The sequence below is a fragment of the Lissotriton vulgaris genome, chromosome 3_1, assembly GCF_964263255.1.
Source record: "Lissotriton vulgaris chromosome 3_1, aLisVul1.2, whole genome shotgun sequence".
In the NCBI taxonomy this organism is placed as follows: Eukaryota; Metazoa; Chordata; class Amphibia; order Caudata; family Salamandridae; genus Lissotriton; species Lissotriton vulgaris.
Genome location: NC_141689.1, coordinates 1,010,019,963 through 1,010,037,281, shown reverse-complemented (window position 1 = coordinate 1,010,037,281; position 17,319 = coordinate 1,010,019,963). Strand labels below are relative to the sequence as shown.

Here is a 17,319-nt window from a genome sequence, read left to right as displayed (position 1 = left end):
GGCCCTCGATAAATGTTGCCCTGTCTGGCATCCTACTCCAGGAGGTTTGATAACTATCTTTAGTGGGGCCAAGACCCTGCCCCTTGGAATGTAGTTCCTAATTCCATTCCCACTTACCAATCCCAGAGATGCCCCACAAAGTCAGAGGTCCTCCGTTTCCCTTAAGGCCCTAGCTTATGGTCTTATATCAGAAATACACAGATGTATCTGTCCCCCTATCACCCAGATGCAAAATGGAGACAGGTTGACAGGCACACAGAGCCAGAGGCATGGAAACGCCCACTTTCTAAAAGTGACACTTCCAACACCGTAATGTATAATCCACTCATTCTACCGGAGAGGATTCCCCATTATGAACTCATCAATACCAAAAACTATAGTGCTACTATTTTGCCTGTAGGAAGCACTGCTCTGTATTCTTTCCCTAGATTCCCCCATGCTAATCCAATGCAAGAAGCAGGCCCTGTCATAACGAACACACCACCGGTGCCATTCACGACCCTTGAATGCAACACAAACACGCACATACCCTACCTTTTAGCAACACCACACCCTGTGACCAGGAAGAACTCTGATATAGCAAGAGACATGCAGTACCTTTGCAAGTAGCTTTTTAAATGCCAAGCTGAGTAACAGTAACATGTGCATGCAGGCCCCACCAGGGCAAACTTGTGGCACATTAGATGAGCTTTCTCCGTGGATGTCATAACCAGTGCTACAGGCCCACAGAGGTACGTAAAAACAATGTGTTTCTACTGGCACGTAATAAAAGAAAGATGCAACAATTAGTTAGCAATGTAGGCGAGCTTAAAAACAGGATCAATTAACTAATCACACTTAATACTGAGTCAATCAGTCACATTACATTTTATGTATCAAAACATAAATTATAATATATTAACGAAAACTCCTAGAGTTAATTTCATAGTGGTTGTTCCAAAGAGAGTGAAAAGAAAAAGGTGTTTCTAGAAGTGTTCATGTGTGCAGTGCTCAGAAAGAAAAGAAAAAAGAAATTAATAATGTTTCACAGAGTAATTATAGTTCAATGGCTCTGGCAATAAGGAAATCCAGTTAGCCAGAGCCAAGAAGCCTGTTTGATGAATTCACACAATCTTTATTTGCCTCTTGTTTATAAGTGGGTGGTGACTCAATGAAATCCACAACCCACAGGGGTATCAGTAGTCAATCCAGGCTAGGATGATTAATAATATTCAAGAGGCAAAGAAAGATTGTGTGAATTCATCAAACAGGCTTTTTGGCCCTGGCTAACTGGATTTCCTCATTGCCAGAGCCATTGAACTATGATTACTCTGTGAATTGTTATTAATTTCCTTTTTCTTCTCTTTCTAAAAACTGCACATAAGAGCACTTCTACAAACACCTTTTACTTTTCACTCTTTTTGGAGCAACCACCATTAAGTAAACTCAGGAGTTTTTGTTAATGTATTATAATTGACGTTTTGAAACATAAAATGTAATGTTACTGATTGAGTCAGTATTAAGTGTGATTCATTTTTTGATCCTATTTTTTCGATTGCCTACATTGCTAACTAATTGTTGCTTCTTTATTTGATGATGTGCCCGTAGGACCACATTGTTTTTACATACCATATGCTACCCTGGTCCTATGGCCTTCTTGGGTTACCCCGGTAATTTGTAATAGCAGGTTCACAGAGGTGCATTTGAGATACATGCCCTGGGTATATGTCTTACCCCTTGACAAGGGACTTACAGCTAACTCGAATCAGCCAATCATGTAAACACCAATCACCAGTATGGCTATGACGAGCACAGCGCGTTTGCACTGAAGGCCAGTGTCAAACCCGCTCATAGTCCTAAGGCTAGCATCCAGATCAGTGGAAAACTGGGAAGGAGAAAGGCAAAACTTCGAGGGAAAGCACCCTAGCAAGGGCCATGTCCAACAATTATCCACTGACAGATTCCGTTGAGTGTGCAGATGCTAAATATATTATTTAATATATATTTCCTGCAGGGAAGTGGTGGGTTGTGCCAGCAAATAACAGGAGCATCGCCCTTACTTTTCTAGTTATACTCCACTACCACTTTGATTTAAGCAAACATGCGCTCCCCAAATCCATGGAAAACCCATGCATGCCAGTGACCCACACTGAGTTAATTACCTTACATGGCCAGTTTGCCTCCGGACGTGTTTCTGTTCGAAGAAGCTTGAAAGAAATGGTCATTAATGCCTTAAGAAATGAAACATTTACTTTATACTGCCCCATTCAAGACAAACGACGTCTTAGTGATCTTAGTAGCAAGTCTCTGAAAATGCTCTGTCACAGTGGTGCGTGAAAATGTTGGTGGAGTGTATGTGTAAATGTATGTATGCAGGGTGATAGCCATACAACACAAACCTAGCTGGAAATCAACAGAGCGCTGAACAGCGACGATGCCCGTTGTATATTTTAATAACATTAACTAAGAAGAAGACAGGGACACTTGCAGGTGGGGGAAAGGCGTGTTGTGAAGAAGCATATCTTCAGTTATTCCAACAGAGCGGAATGTTGTTAGCTACACAGATTATCCTCACATTTTCTACCTAATTTAAAAAAGAATTGTTCAACTATTTGCAATATCCTTGGTAGTAAATGAATTCCTCTGCTTGGGAAATGTGATGAGCCACACGCTTGAGTCGTCGATTGCTTACCACCCTAGATGCATAGACTCCTTATTCTCTGCGGACTTGCTTTAAATTGGTACATTGGAATGTCTTTACTTCAGGCAAACAACCGTTTCTGACTGGAGGTACCAGCCGCCTGGCATTGCTCACAAATGTAATGTGGACAAGGGAGGCGTCCCACCATTTGTGACTAAAAATGACAAAGAAAGCGCAGAGATCAAGCTCTCCCAATTGTGTAAAGTCCTACTTGTAAATACGAGTATAGAAGATTTCAACTACTATCATATTTGTCCTGAAATAAACAAGATAAACAAAATAATGAAACAAGGTAAACAAATCTTTCTAGCTGTAAGAATATGCAGAAACAAGATGACACAGACAATAACCTAGAATTTACCATCAAATCGTCAAGAAAGATGTAAGGCAGTGAATGAACAATACGTCCTGGTCACAACAAATGAGTACTAGTGCAACCAGAGCTTGCCTTTGCACAGAGAGTGCATTGGATGAAACCAGTGTTGGCACCAGCGTCGGATTGGTAACGCGGGCACTCAGGCAATGCCCGAGGGGCCGGTGTCCGAGTACCTGCTGTGGGCTGCTTTTTTTAGCAGTCTGGGGGCGATTTGGGCGGTGTCTCTATTGGTGGAAAATCGCCAGCGGCCCAGTGGGTGTCTGAGTTGCCTTTCTAGAGGTAGATGGGCGCTCATTACCCCCGTTTAGCAACAGGAAGAGGTGTCACACTCCCTTTGTCTAGCTAGGCCGGTTCATTAATGTGTGCACATATTGGGGGGGGGGGGGGGCAGGGGGCCTGAGTAGAATTGGCCTCACTTGCTTTGAGGTGTGTTTCTCCAGTGTAAAATAATGTGTGCATTTTTTTTACCCCTTTCTCTTTAATGTAATTACACCGAAGCAGTGATTTGAGGAAAGGCATTGTGCAAATGGGGCCGATTTTTTTTGTGTGCCTGGGCCGATTTTCAATCCCAATCCGACCCTGGTTGGCACCCCACCCACCCACTGTCTTTAGCAGTCAGAGTGGCTAATTGGGGGGTTGGGGGTAAAGGGAGGGTGCGGGACAAGAGTTGGTAGAGCCAGGAGATAACCACAAAACATGTGGTCACGGTTGGAGCAACCTTCAGAAACAGTAAGTAAAACACTTTTCTTTAGAGTCACTTCTGAGGGAAACTGCTGCAGACAGCTCCTGATCCCCTCTGAAGGTCCATGACCCAACTCCTCTTTCTAAGGACCGGCCCTGGGTGCAACTCAGAACCTGTACAAATTAAGCATGGGCCACCCCTGTTTTTTTCTCATGCTTTATTATTGAAAGATAAACGGTTTGATCGTACCTGTTGTTTCTGGGTTTTCTGACAAAATGTCGATTTCTATACCGCCAAGAAGCGTGTCCTGGGAGTCGGCGTGGTCCAGTAAGAGAGAGGTCGCAGCGTCTTCCTGAACAGAGTTTTCAAGAGCCGGGCTCTCTGTTGCCTCCTTAAGGTTCAAAAGTTCATCTTCTCCAGTAAAAATGTCATTTAAGTCGTTTGAATCTTTATTTGTCTCCTCTGCCCCTGCGATGCCATCTTGAGGTAAATGTGAAGTTTCAGACTGGTGCGAGAGATGCGGAGAGTGGGTGTCTGAGGGGTCCTGGATGAGGCCTGAAACAATGTAGCACAAAGGTGTAAATTAATCTGCACATGTTGAATGCTCTACTACTGTCAAGTTGTTAGAGCCACTGGAACAACCTTCAATCAGACGGTATTGATTTTTTGAACAACCGAGATTTTTCCCTACCATATTTAAAACAATTATAACATTGTAAAACAAATACGCTTTTCAAAGTTTAAACAGTTTGAAAAATATTTCAGTAAATAAGACCCAGACTGCTCTTTCCCTTCTAAGGTCACTGTAAATTGGTCAAAGTATAAATTGATATACAATAGTATTCTTGATAGAGATGCAACGTGTGTATGTTTTCAGCGTTACATGCGGGGGCCACTAGGATGGCTAATTACTTACAACCTTGCATTACATAAGTAATAACTACCGTTTCAACAGCTTTAATATTTCGATTAGATTTTCCCCGCCTAATGTACTTTGCATATTATTGTAATGTGTCTCCATATTGTCATGTACCATAATGCAAATGTGTATCCGTTACATATCCAGCTTCAACACAATTGCGCCCCACACCGATTGGTTGTGTAGAAAAGAGGTGATCATTCAACTTTATATATGAACTTTTCTTTCTTTCTTTCTTTCTTTCTTTCTTTCTTTCTTTCTTTCTTTCTTTCTTTCTTTCTTTCTTTCTTCTTTCTTTCTTTCTTTCTTTCTCTCCTTCTTTCTTTCCCTTTTCTCATCCCCCCCCCCCATTCCTCTTGCTCCTTTCTTATATCCTTCCTTGCTTTTTTCACTTTTTTCATTCTTTCCCTACTCCCTGTGCATTGGGTGTCTCTGGGATCTTTTCCATTTTCTTTTACTTCTTTACATCCTTTCATTCCATAATCCCCTCTACCACTCCAACCTTATTTATCTGCATCCCATTTCAGATTTACTTATTTTTAGATGACTACAAGGGTGCTTTATCATTCTTGATATTTGTGATTCATTTCCTACTGCTCATCATGCACCCATCAGTGTTTCAGTTTTATTTTACATCTGGAACCTGAAACTTTAGAGAGATTCTACTCTATAGTCCCTGAAGCCTGCTAAATAGACCCTGAGACAGGTGCACCATGGTTAAATTGGTAACCTTTCTGCCTCTCAGAGAAGTGCTTGTAATGCGGATCTTGTCTGCCACGGTACAATAGGCAAATGGGCAATTCATTTTGTTAAATATATTTCTGTACATCCTATGAAGCTTGATAGGGGTCAAGTACATACGATGGACAAAGTTAAAATGCATCAATTTGAACCTGGCATTGCATGAGAACTTTTTCACAAGCATACAAGTCATTCACCACTCTCCATCCATCATGGGGACTTCAAGTTCCTCCTACCATGCCTGACAGGCTATGGGATTGACCCTCACTCTATCACATTCAAGGGCCCTGTAGAACAGGGATACCAAATGTTGTGATGTCTAAGCTGTCAGCATTACCTGCAATGTATCTGTCTGCTGAAGTGATCCTTGAATTCTGTCCAAATTTGCTGTTCCGTTCTGGCTATTTTAGCATTTGTAGCAACTGGCCACTCCCCATGGAAAAAGCCTTTTGGAAAGATTTCCATTGTGTTTGTACTTTGCTGGTGTGGTTCAGGAAGAAGGCCATTTTGCCATTCTCATAACGTATTTCTCCTGCCTCACTGGTGGCTCTGAGGATACAGTCTCTGTGGCCTCATGGTGAGTACCCAGTGCGCCATTTCAATGGCAAAAATGTGAGACAGTCCCTTCGGTTGCACGGTGCATGTAATCCATTCCTCCAAAAAGATTTCAGCTGAGTTGCCCTCCATTCTTTCAGGGAAACCCACAAGATGCAGATTATTCTGGCACAACCAACTCTTGGCATTTTCAGCCTAATTCTCTGAGTTTTAGTAGCTGTCATGAGTCAGACATATGCTCTTTAAGTGTCACCATCTCCATGACCATGTCAGCAAGAGAATGCTCCACAGTAGTCACTCTAATTCCACCTTACGTAGATCTGTATACAGGGAACCAACCTTGATCATGACTACGTCAACCTTCCTCGTCAGTGCTGCGCACAAACCCTGAATGGCTTCAAGGATGGCTTCCCTGTATGGCTATTCCTCCTGTTCCACCAGTGTGGGCCCTGTCTGCCATGTGCCCCGAGACATCAGGCTTGTGGCGTCACATACTGGGGGAAAATGTTGCTCTGCTGTTCCCTGGCTGGCCTATCCTATTTATCACTTCGTGCCACAATTTAGCTGTTTCTAAGGGATTTAAATAAATAATAATAAACCAGGCATTAGTACAACGCAAACTCATCATCTCTACGGGACTCAAGGTGATGGAGCTGTCCGGAAGATTAAGCAATCTAGTGCCCAGAGTCACATGGTGCTGGGCTAATCTGCCGCCAGTGACGGGAATTGAACTGTGAGCCTGCCCATGCCGCTGCACCACACTTCTTTCCAATAGCATGAATAGCATGTGTTAATATTGCACAGGGTTATGTTAGTCAGCTTATGCACCATCAAAAGAAAAACAAGCTAAGTTGGCTTGCCAGAATTTGAACATGTGACTAGGTAATCTCTGCTTGGTCAGCAGCAAGAATTCAACTAAAAGAGCTATGCTGCAAGTATGACATTAGGGAAGCATGAGTTATGAAAGAATGTAGGTTTATCCTATTTTTAAGGCAGTTGTCTTTTACTTTAATGTGAATTGTGGTGTGAGCGAATCCCAGACAATATATTAATGAAAGTACTCTGAGAAGAGCAAATGGCCTCCCACAAGAAGTTCCATTAAAATTAATGAGACTTCAAGTTGCAAAGAGTGATCTGAAGACAGCAGCATCATAATCTACTTTGGCACTTGGCCAGAGGCTGCATTACCCTCAAAGCTTGTATCAGCTTGTATCTTCTGTAGCAGAAGATCACAAACTCAAGTGAGAGCTGCTCATTCTGACTCTCAACAAAGTTTGACAGTGAAAGACACAACTGTACTGACATGTCTTTTCGGGCACCGCACTATTTTGCAACAGACACCTCAGGCCATATTTACTAAGGGTTTGCATTGCCCTTGCATCACGCAAGATGACATATGGTAGCATAAGCCTTTAAGAGGGATTTACTTAGCCATGCAAACCCACCTGGTGTGGCTCTGTGTGGTCTAGTAAATCTAAGGTAATGAAAGGCAAAGCATTTCACTGCTTTATATTACCTTGCAGCAAGGAGTCGTTCCACGTGTAGAGTGTGGGGTTTCCCACACATCCACCAATTGATTTTGGTGCCTTCTGAGATTAGCAAAGACTTGTAACCTGGGAATGTGTCAGTATGGCAAGTCTTCGAGACCAGGTGTAACGAGGAGCAAAATATTTATTTCTTCTTGTTACTTCCTTTTTCTATTGGTGATATATTTAGCATCATACATGGAAAATGATAAAATGCCTTTAAGGATTGTTATTGCGCAGGAAGGTGTACCTTCTTGCACAAAAACTATCCTACCTGGTGCGCAGGTACCCTTGCACCATGGTAAAAGGGTGCCTGGGTCAGAGTTAAGCAAAACCAAAGGGGATCATGGACGGAGTGTTGAACATTGCAAGCACTCACCCCCAGTCAACTGATCTGGGTTTAATCATCATCATTCTTTATCTCACTCCGCCACCCCAGTTTAGACATGGCCATATGCAAATCAGTCTGACCCTGTGCCTCATGGGAACAGTCTAGCCTGAACTGCCAAGCCATGTCTTCCTTGGACCGGAAACAAGCATCCTGGGTCCGGTTTCTGGCTAATCAGCCGTCATCAGCAAGGCTAGCTTGCAACCAGTGGCAAAGTGAGCAATAGACCCACGTCTGGCATACCCTGCCAACTTAGGGCGGAAAATGCTAAACTAAAGGGGATGATGGACGTGGGTTGAACTTTGCAAGCACTCACGCCCAGTCAACTGATCTGGGTTTAAGCCATCATCATTCTTTAGCTCACTCCACCACCCCAGTTCAGACATGGCCATGAGGCACAGGGTCAAGACTGATTTGCGTATTGCTGGGTTCAAACTGTAATGGCATGGTGAGCAAAAAAACGATGGATTTATGCCCAGATCTCTGTACTGGGGTGAATGTATCACATTGTTCTGCATTCTGTCCATCAACTGTTGCTTTTGCATTTGTCACCCCGAGTGGTACGGGTATGCCCAGACGTGGGTCCCTTGTTTTCCATGCCACTGGAATCAAGCTATCCTGGCTGATGAGGGGTGAAACCCCAAAACCGGTCCTAGGATGCTTGTTTCCAGTCCGGGGAGGACCTGGCTTGGCAGTTCGGGCTGGACTTTTCCCATGAGGCATAGGGTCAAGACTGATTTGCATATGGCTGGGTTCAAACTAGAAGGGCATGGTGAGCAAAAAAACGATGGATTTAGGCCCAGATCTCTGTACTGGGGTGAATGTATGACATTGTTCTGCATTCTGTCCATCAACTGTTGTTTTTGCATGGGTCAGAGTTAGGCAGCACACAGTATGGAGGCAGTTGAAATGCACTTTATCTTTATAAATATGGCGCATTTTTGTTGTCCCACTGTCATGCAATGCAGCACAGCAAGTTGCCTTGCAGTGCTGCATTGCGTGAAATGTTGATAAAATTGCCCTCTCATTTAGCTGCCTGTGACTTTCACTTGCTTGAGGCTCCACCTTATAGTACTTAACTCACCTGGTACAACTCCCACTTTATGCAAGATCAACAATTAAAGAGGTCAAAATCAAAGTCACAGAAACTTATTGAGCGCACAAATCACCGTAAGGTCTCATGGCGCTTGCGTGACTCAGTCGACTAATGGTCAGACTGAACCTTCTTAATTCCGATCGAATAGCCGTGTTTTTAATTCCGCCTGGAAGCGCTTATCTTCAGTAATGGAAATAAGGTGGGATGGTAGCATATTCCAGAGATAGGGGTGAGAAAGGAAAAGAAACGTCCTCCACCTTGTACAGTGCGGATTCGGAGTGGAGTAAGGAGAGATTTAGAGCTGGATCTTAACAGTCTTCCTGGCTGGTAGCTGCTGAGCCTTTCCATTAGGTAACTGGATCCAGTGCCATGAATGGTCTTGTAAATGAGGCATAAGATTTTAAAATAGCCTCTTTTTTTACCAGAAGCCAGTGGAGGGACCTAAGGCTGAGGGCTGAAGGGGACCCCGGCGGAAGATTCAAGATGGCTCTGGCAACAGTGTTCTGCAGGATCTGCAGCTTGGAAAATAGATATTCATTTAGGGAGGCCAATAAAGCATTCGCATAGTCCAAACGGTTTACAATTAGACCCTGCACCAGACGTTTCCTGGATTCATTAGGTAACCATCCGAAGATTTTACGCAGTTTACTCAGGATTACATAGCAGGTGCCTAATACAAGATTGACAAGGTTTTTCATGGATAGCTTATTGGCAATAGTTATTCCAAGATTACGCACTGCTTGTTTAGGGGACGGGCATACGCGCAGTTCCTGCGGCCACCAATCCTAAGACCAGTTCTCTTCTGCCCTGCCAAACAAAATGATCTCTGTCTTGCTTCCGTTGAGCTGTCATTTGTTATAGCCCATCCATTTGTTAATATGGATCATACAGTTTAAACCGGGTCATTGTGTCTGCAAGGCTGGGACTAAACGTGATCAACAGCTGAGTGTCATCAGCATATGACACGGCCTCAAAACCATGGGACCTGATTACCCTGACCAAAGGTGTTAGAGGTTGAAAATCATAGGGCTCAAGATGGATCCCCCAGGGACTCCTATGCTTACTGGCCTACTATGTGCAGTCAGAGTGTCTATGTATACAGTGGTAGAATGGTTCATTAGAGCCGCTGTTCTTAAATGCTGTGGGAGATGGGTTGAAAGCGGCCGATAGGTCCAAAAAGGACCAGCATAGCTGATTCTCTTTTATCCAGGGCCAGCCTGATATTATCGACCATCTCTACTACTGCTGTTTTAGTTCTCTGTGCCGACCAAAAACCTGATTGTGATGGATCAAGGAGTCCATGGTTTTCCAGGTGGGCGGTAAGTTGTTCATTTATTCAAGGGCCTTCCTGAAATAAGGCAGTAGCGAGATTGGATGGTAGTTACCTGGTACCCTGGGATCTGAGTTTGGCTTTTTCAAAATGGGCTTAACTTGAGCTGTTTTCCATCTGGTTGGGACTATGGCTTGATCTAGTGACATGTTGAAGACCTCGGTATGATTGAGTGTTAACAGGGTAGCTATTTCATGAAGAAACAGGTGGGAATCTGATCCACTGGGGAGCCTGATTTAATCTTAGCTGTGGCTGCTGAAACTTGTTCACAGCTTTAAATTTCATCAACAAAGGCATGGTGGGATGGCTATTTTCACCAGGATCAGAGTTTTAAAGTTTTTTTTGAGGATAAGATCTATATAGCTTGACCTTTTCATCAAAGAAGGAAGATACTTTGTCAACCCATTGCATGGGTGGGAAGACACGCTGATCCCTGTGGGGGTTGGTAAACTCCTTCAATAGTTTATAGAGCTCCTTGTTGGAAATTGCAGCATTGCATTGCATTCTATCTGTTAGATACACTTTTTTGGCTTGTTTAATCGTACTTAGATAAATGCGGTGGATCTGTTTATTTCCTGTTCGGTCTTCAATCGTTTTATTTTTCCTCCAATGACGCTCAGAGAGTTTGTCAATTTTTAGTTCTGGCGTGAACCAAGGTGATGCTTTGGCATTAACCCTAACACTTGACAGGGGTGCCACTGTGTTCAAAGACAGAGTAATGGCATCTTCAAAAGCCGTAGCTACCTGATCTACATTTCCAGAGTGAGATCAGGTTTCAAAATTAAAATTAGCTGAAAAAGCTTCTAGGTTAACTTTAAGCCAGGGTCTGAACAGGTGATTCTGTGTGTAGTGTTGTTTTTGTATAGTTCCCCTTTTTCCTGTTTTGAACACCTCGGTAGTTCTACACTCTGTTCACTACGGAATAGAATTTTCTGTCAATCATAGGTTGTCATAACCAATCCAGTTTTATTTTATATGTTTGAAAAATTATTTTTAAAACTCTCTTTACAGTAGATGTTGTTTGAATGTTGAATTACTTTGCTGTTTTTAGGTAGTGCCTAGGCAGCGCTTGCGCTGTCTCTTGGAGACAGATTGTATTCAGGTAAGGACTTGAAGTTCTGCCCATTTTTTCACCCATTTTTTCATTTACCTCCTGCTACTGTCATTTGTAAATGGTGGCTTTTGATTCGTGAATAGGCTTAGTAGTCTGTCCTTAGTACCTCCTTTTCACCTTTTGTAGCCTTCCATGAGGACTGCCCCTCTTACGTGTGTTGTTACTCGGTATGTTTTATCTACAGTCTGTGCGCACTATTTTCTTAAATTACTCTCTCCTATTGCATGCACGACATGCTTTCCTGCAACATGCAACTGGTTGTTTTTATAAACAGCGATGACGCGCTTTATCTTATCTTGTGTTATTTGCTTCAAGAATGGCGTCTCCGCCATTAATTCAGCTCACTTCATAATATATATTTTTTAAAGCACCACGGTTTTAAGCCGTGCTTCATGTTCTTTTTTCAAACGCGAGGCACACTTCAGGTTTGAGAATGGCAGCCCTGCATTTCTTTTGTTATTCGCAGTTCGTCCAAATCAATCAACTCACACTCAAAAGTAGCGCGCGTGCCGCTCGCAGACCCTCATCCCACCCCCAGGTGCTGTGCTTTACTGATTTGCATATGGCCAGGTCTAAACTGGGGTGGCACGGTGAGCAAAAGAATGATAGATTTAACCCAGATCTCTTGATTGGTGTGAGTGTTTTGATTTGTTCTGCATTCCATCCATCAATTGTGTGTCTTTTGCTTTCTCGCCCTAGGTGCGCCCGGTAAGCCCAGATGTGGGTCCTGGGCTCACTGTGCTACTGGAATCAAGCTATCCTAGCTGATGAGGGGTGAAACCCCAAAACCAGTCCTAGGATGCTTGCTTCCGGTCCAGGGAGGACCTGGCTTGGCAATTCGGGCTGGACTGTTCTCATGAGACACAGGGTCCAGACTGATTGCATATGGCAGGTCTAAACTGGGGTGGCATGGTGAGCAAAAGAATGATGGATGCAACTCACATCGCTTGACTGGGGGTGAATGTTTTGATTTGTTCTGCATTCCATCTATCAATTGTGTGTCTTGTGCTTTAGGTTTCAGCACGGCACCCACTTTCACATTAACAACATGGGTGCCACACTCAGTATTTCAGCAGGCACCCGCTTTTATGATTAAGAAGAAACCAAGTTGCAACAAGCACCCTCTGTGGGGTCTGGAATCAGTAATATTTCTGCATTATACATTGGTTATTTCACCACTTTTTCATCAGTTTTAGACACAAGTTCATGAGAAATAAATGGGCTTCAAAGTATGGATCCAAAACCGTACGTAGTGTCTTCAAAAATCTTTATTTTAAACACATTAAAAGTTCTCCAGCTTTGCACTGCCGACACGTGTTTCGCCCACACAGGGGCTTTTTCAAGGCAATTTCATTCAGGATGGACAGGTCAGATTGTCAGAATGGTCAGATCGATGTGTCGTAGCAGGAGTCGTACAAAAGTGTTAGGAATCCTATTAATTAAGGAGTTGGTGATTGAGACGTCCAAGATGTATGTTCAAAAATGAAAGATTGGTAGTAAGGCGATAGTCACTTGGTGGAGATCAGTTCTAGTTATCACGAAGTGTAGTAATTTTGAAGACCTTAGTAAGTCTGTTTGAAAGTCTGTACGGGAGCCCGATCGATTTGTTTTTAAAATTAGCATGGCATCAGCTTCATGGGCCGCCATCTGCAGAACTTTCATCTGCACGGGTGCCGTGCTTTTTATTTCAGCACAGGCCTCGCTTTCATATTTACAAACCCAACAGCTGTAAATCTCACAAAAGTGAGCCCTATTGCATTGGAAATGCTTGTTGACTGTACTGTTATGCAAATTGTGCCACAAGCATAACATGTACGTTTTCCTAGATTACAACCCTATTGCTGGGAGCCTTTTTTAAAGAGTGAGAAATGGGACACCTTACAAAAACCCTGTTTTCCTCTCCAGCTCAGCCTCTCCGACATAACCAAATGGGCTAGTTAATCACAATGATTCATATTTGTTATATGTTTATGTTTAATTTCTTTAGTCACATATGGGGTGATTATAATGGCAGGCAGATCGCCACCGATTAGCCGGCTGTGGTAATCCACCCGCCATCACAACCACATTTACCCCCGCCATATTACCATGGCGGGGGTACCGCAGTGGACGGAAAGTCCATTCGCTGCTTCTCTGCTGGTCAGCAATCATCAAGATTGCTGGCCGGACAGAACTCGGGCATAATATGGTGGCGGTGCCTGGAAGGCACCGCCATCAATATTGTGATGTCTGGCGGGTCTGGCCTTTTTATGGTGGCGATGACGCCATGGAAGGGCTGGCGGGAATAGCTTTGAGGGCCTGTTGTCGGCCCCTTGGGGGATGGGGGGCTGAACTTGGGGGATACCATACTACATTGCCATGGCATTACGGGGTTCTGCTTACAGCAGCACCAGCTGCAATGTTGAAGATGCGGGATGCAACCAGTGCATCCCTGGCGGCCGGTCCCAGCACTGCTAGGATGGCGGGCAGACTAAAGTCCGCCCACCAACTTAATGGGGCCCTAAGTTACAACGATTCACCACTGGTACGCACGCTTTGAAAAGATACTAGTCCTTTCTGTCATGATGATAAAAGAGAAGTGGATGATTAGTTAAGATACTAATGTGTTCTGACCTTGCATTAAGGTAACCCATGGCTAAATGAAAGAAAATATGTGGAGGCTTAGCCATGAAACTAGCAATATATTTAGTTAATACAGCAGCAAAGCAGCCATATTGAAGTGAACCCTTTGTTTTCTGATCGGAAAAACAGCAACACATATTTGGTGTCAAGATTACTAAATAGTTTGCCTAATAGTATGGCTCCATTTTGGCCTGAAGAAAAAAAGGTTAGTCATCTTTTACTTATGAATATGGTATGCTATGGCCTAAACAAAAAAGAGGTATTGCACTTTTCTCCCCTATGATGGGGCCAATCAATGGCTTTATTTGTCTGCCTGAATGATAACTGTTTTTTTAAAAGCAATTTAGCAAAAATCTAAAAAGAGTTTTCAGAGTCTTCAGCAGCTCTACAGTAAGCAACTCACAAGAGAAGTTTAGCAGAATAATGATTGCAAAAGTGAAGGCACGCTAGCTTGGAATGGTAAATTTGTCAGATGAGCAATATCCTCAGTGGTGTAGAGAAAGAATATAGGGGAAGCAATATCCAATTACATAAATATTGTGGTAAAACTATTGTGGGTCAGGAATATCGACAGAAAAATGCTTGTGTTCAAGAATATCTATGTTAGGTAAGTAATATTGATTTAAAAAATATCGAAGTGTTTAATATCATTTGTAAAAATGTAGTTGTTAAAAATATCGATTCTTTATTAATGTTATGCATTTTAGTATATTTTTTGAATGTGTGAGATGTTTATTTTTTGTATAAGAATTGTATTTTTATTATATGTGTTAAAATCTTAGTAGTTATTAATTCTTTTTTATTGAATTTTGCGTTTTTAGTTCAGTAGTGGGTTGTGAATTTATAGGGGAACAGGATGGGAAGTAATTTAAATATATAAAATGTAATAATTATTTATAGTAGTTATTATTTTGTTTTAATGGAATTTAGCATTTTTTGTTCCGTAGCAGGTTGTGGGTTTATAGGGGAATAGGGTGGGAAGTAATTTAATTGTATAAAATGTATTGAATATTTATAGTAGTTATTAATTAGTTTTTTATTTGAAATTTGTGTTTTTAGTTCCATAGCGAGTTGTTGGTTTATAGGGGAATAGGGTGGGAAGCAATCTAATTATATGAAATGTTTCGAATAATTTGCATTTATTAATATTTGCATAATTGTGAATCTATAGTATTAAACGTGTAAATTAATGTATTAATACTTGTTTAATAACTAATTGTTCATTAACTTTAATTAATTAATTAGTAACAGATTCTGGTATTTGTGTAAATAACTTTAGGTGTGTGTTATGGTGTTTGTAGGTTTAAATAGTGTGAAGGGTGGGAAGTCATTTATTTTTTATTGATGAATTATTAATTATTTGGTAATTAATTTAAATTAATTAGTAATTAGTTAGGGTAATTTTGTAATAAATTTTAGGTGTGTGCTGGTGTTTATAGGTGTAAATGGTGGGAAGTAATTTATTCTTCATTAATAAATTATTAATTAGTTGTTAATTAATTAAAATTAATTAATTAGTAATTAATTATGGTAATGGTGTCACTAGTTTTAGGTGTCTGTTGCGGTATTTAGAGGCATAAATGCTGTGACAGGTGGGGAGTAATTTATTTTTTATTGATGAATTATTAATTATTTGTTAATTAATTTAAATTAATTAATACGTCATTAATTATGGTCATTTTGTAATTAATTTTAGGTATGTGTTGTGTATATTATAGTGTTAAAGAATGTGTACTCAATGAATGTTTATCTTATTTTATTAATAATTTATTTTAAATTAAATATTAATTATGTTAATTATTGAAATAAATGTAAATAAAAATGTTGATGTCTTTTTTATTTGTGTGGTGTTATAGGGTAGGAAATAAAATAAATACATGTATGTTTTAAATAATGTGTTTGTTAATATTTGCTCCTTTCAAATAAATAATTTTTATAAATGAATTTATTAATTTATTTTATATATTATCTTTACCTTTTTATATGTAATTAACATTATAATATGTGTCATTTTTATATGTTTAACATATTTAATTGTATATTTTGAAAATGTTGTTTATTTATTTGTAAGATTATTTAATTTTTTTAAATTGTTTAAACGTTATTAGTAATTTTTGTTTTTCTGCTCTACAACACTTTCTGTACTGTTGCCCTCACTGGAGTGGGTATAGTAAATTGTACCCCCCGCTATCCAACACTTTCCCTACTGTTGCACTCATCCGAGTGGGAATAGTGATTTTTACCCCTCTGCTGTCCAATACTTTCCCTACTGTTGCAATCACTGGAGTGGGAGTAGTAATGTTTACTCCTCCACTATACAATACTTTCCCTACTGTTGCACTCACTGGAGTGGTAATACTAATTTTTACCCCTTCGCTATCCAATACCTTCCCTACTGTTGCAATCACTGGAGTGGGAATAGTAATTTTTACCACTCCGCTATCTAACACTTTCTTTACTGTTGCACTCTTTGTGGTAGGATTAGTAATTTTTACCCCTTCGCTATCCAGCACTTTCCCTATTGTTGCAATCACTGGAGTGGGAATAGTAATTTTTACCCCTCTGCTTTCCAAGATTTTCCCTACTGTTGCACTCATTGCAGTTGGAATAGTAAATTTAATTATTTTGCTATCCAACATTTTCCCTACTGTTGTATTTATTGTATAGCGGAATGTACGTTTTAATTTTGTTTTAATAGTTTAATATTTTAATTAATTATTTACCTGTTTTACATTTTAAATTATTGATATATGTATATATTGTATTTTTATATAATTTAAGTTTAAGAATTAAATAAAGATAATAGCTAATAAATTATTTTAAAGTAAATAGATGTATATGTGTAAATGATTATGTTTTCTTCTTTTTTTAATTAACTTACATTTTTAAATGTACTTAAAATGTATATTAAATGAAAATTATTTTGTGAAAGATAATAGTAATATTTAATATATTTAATATATATCATATTATTTATATTTTTTCATCAATATTTTTTACATCTATATTTTTAACTTCAATATTTTTGATTCAATATTTTTGTACTTACCTGTTTAAGTATAGGGAGTCAATATTTTTACAATCTATATATTTTTTCCGATATATTTACCATTGATGTTTTTACATTCGATAATCTATCAGTAAACCGTCCTCAGGACTGCTTTTATCCTTTTGTTGTAAATGTGCAGACCCCACTCAATTGTCATCCCTAAAGCCCCAGAGCATTTGTCATCAATCATGTTAACCTCTTTGCTGCGAGTGCCGCTTGACACCCGCACACCCTTCCGAGT

General features: G+C 40.6%; 1 protein-coding gene across 1 annotated transcript in view; it reads right to left on the bottom strand.

Moving 5' to 3' along the window:
* Positions 1 to 17,319, bottom strand: part of LOC147727312 (uncharacterized) — a 206,803-nt gene that overhangs the window by 139,626 nt on the left and 49,858 nt on the right. The window contains exon 4 of the mRNA XM_086963091.1: positions 3,988 to 4,293. Within this exon, the coding sequence (XP_086819217.1) occupies positions 3,988 to 4,293 (306 nt within the window). The remainder of the gene's footprint in view (positions 1 to 3,987; positions 4,294 to 17,319) is intronic.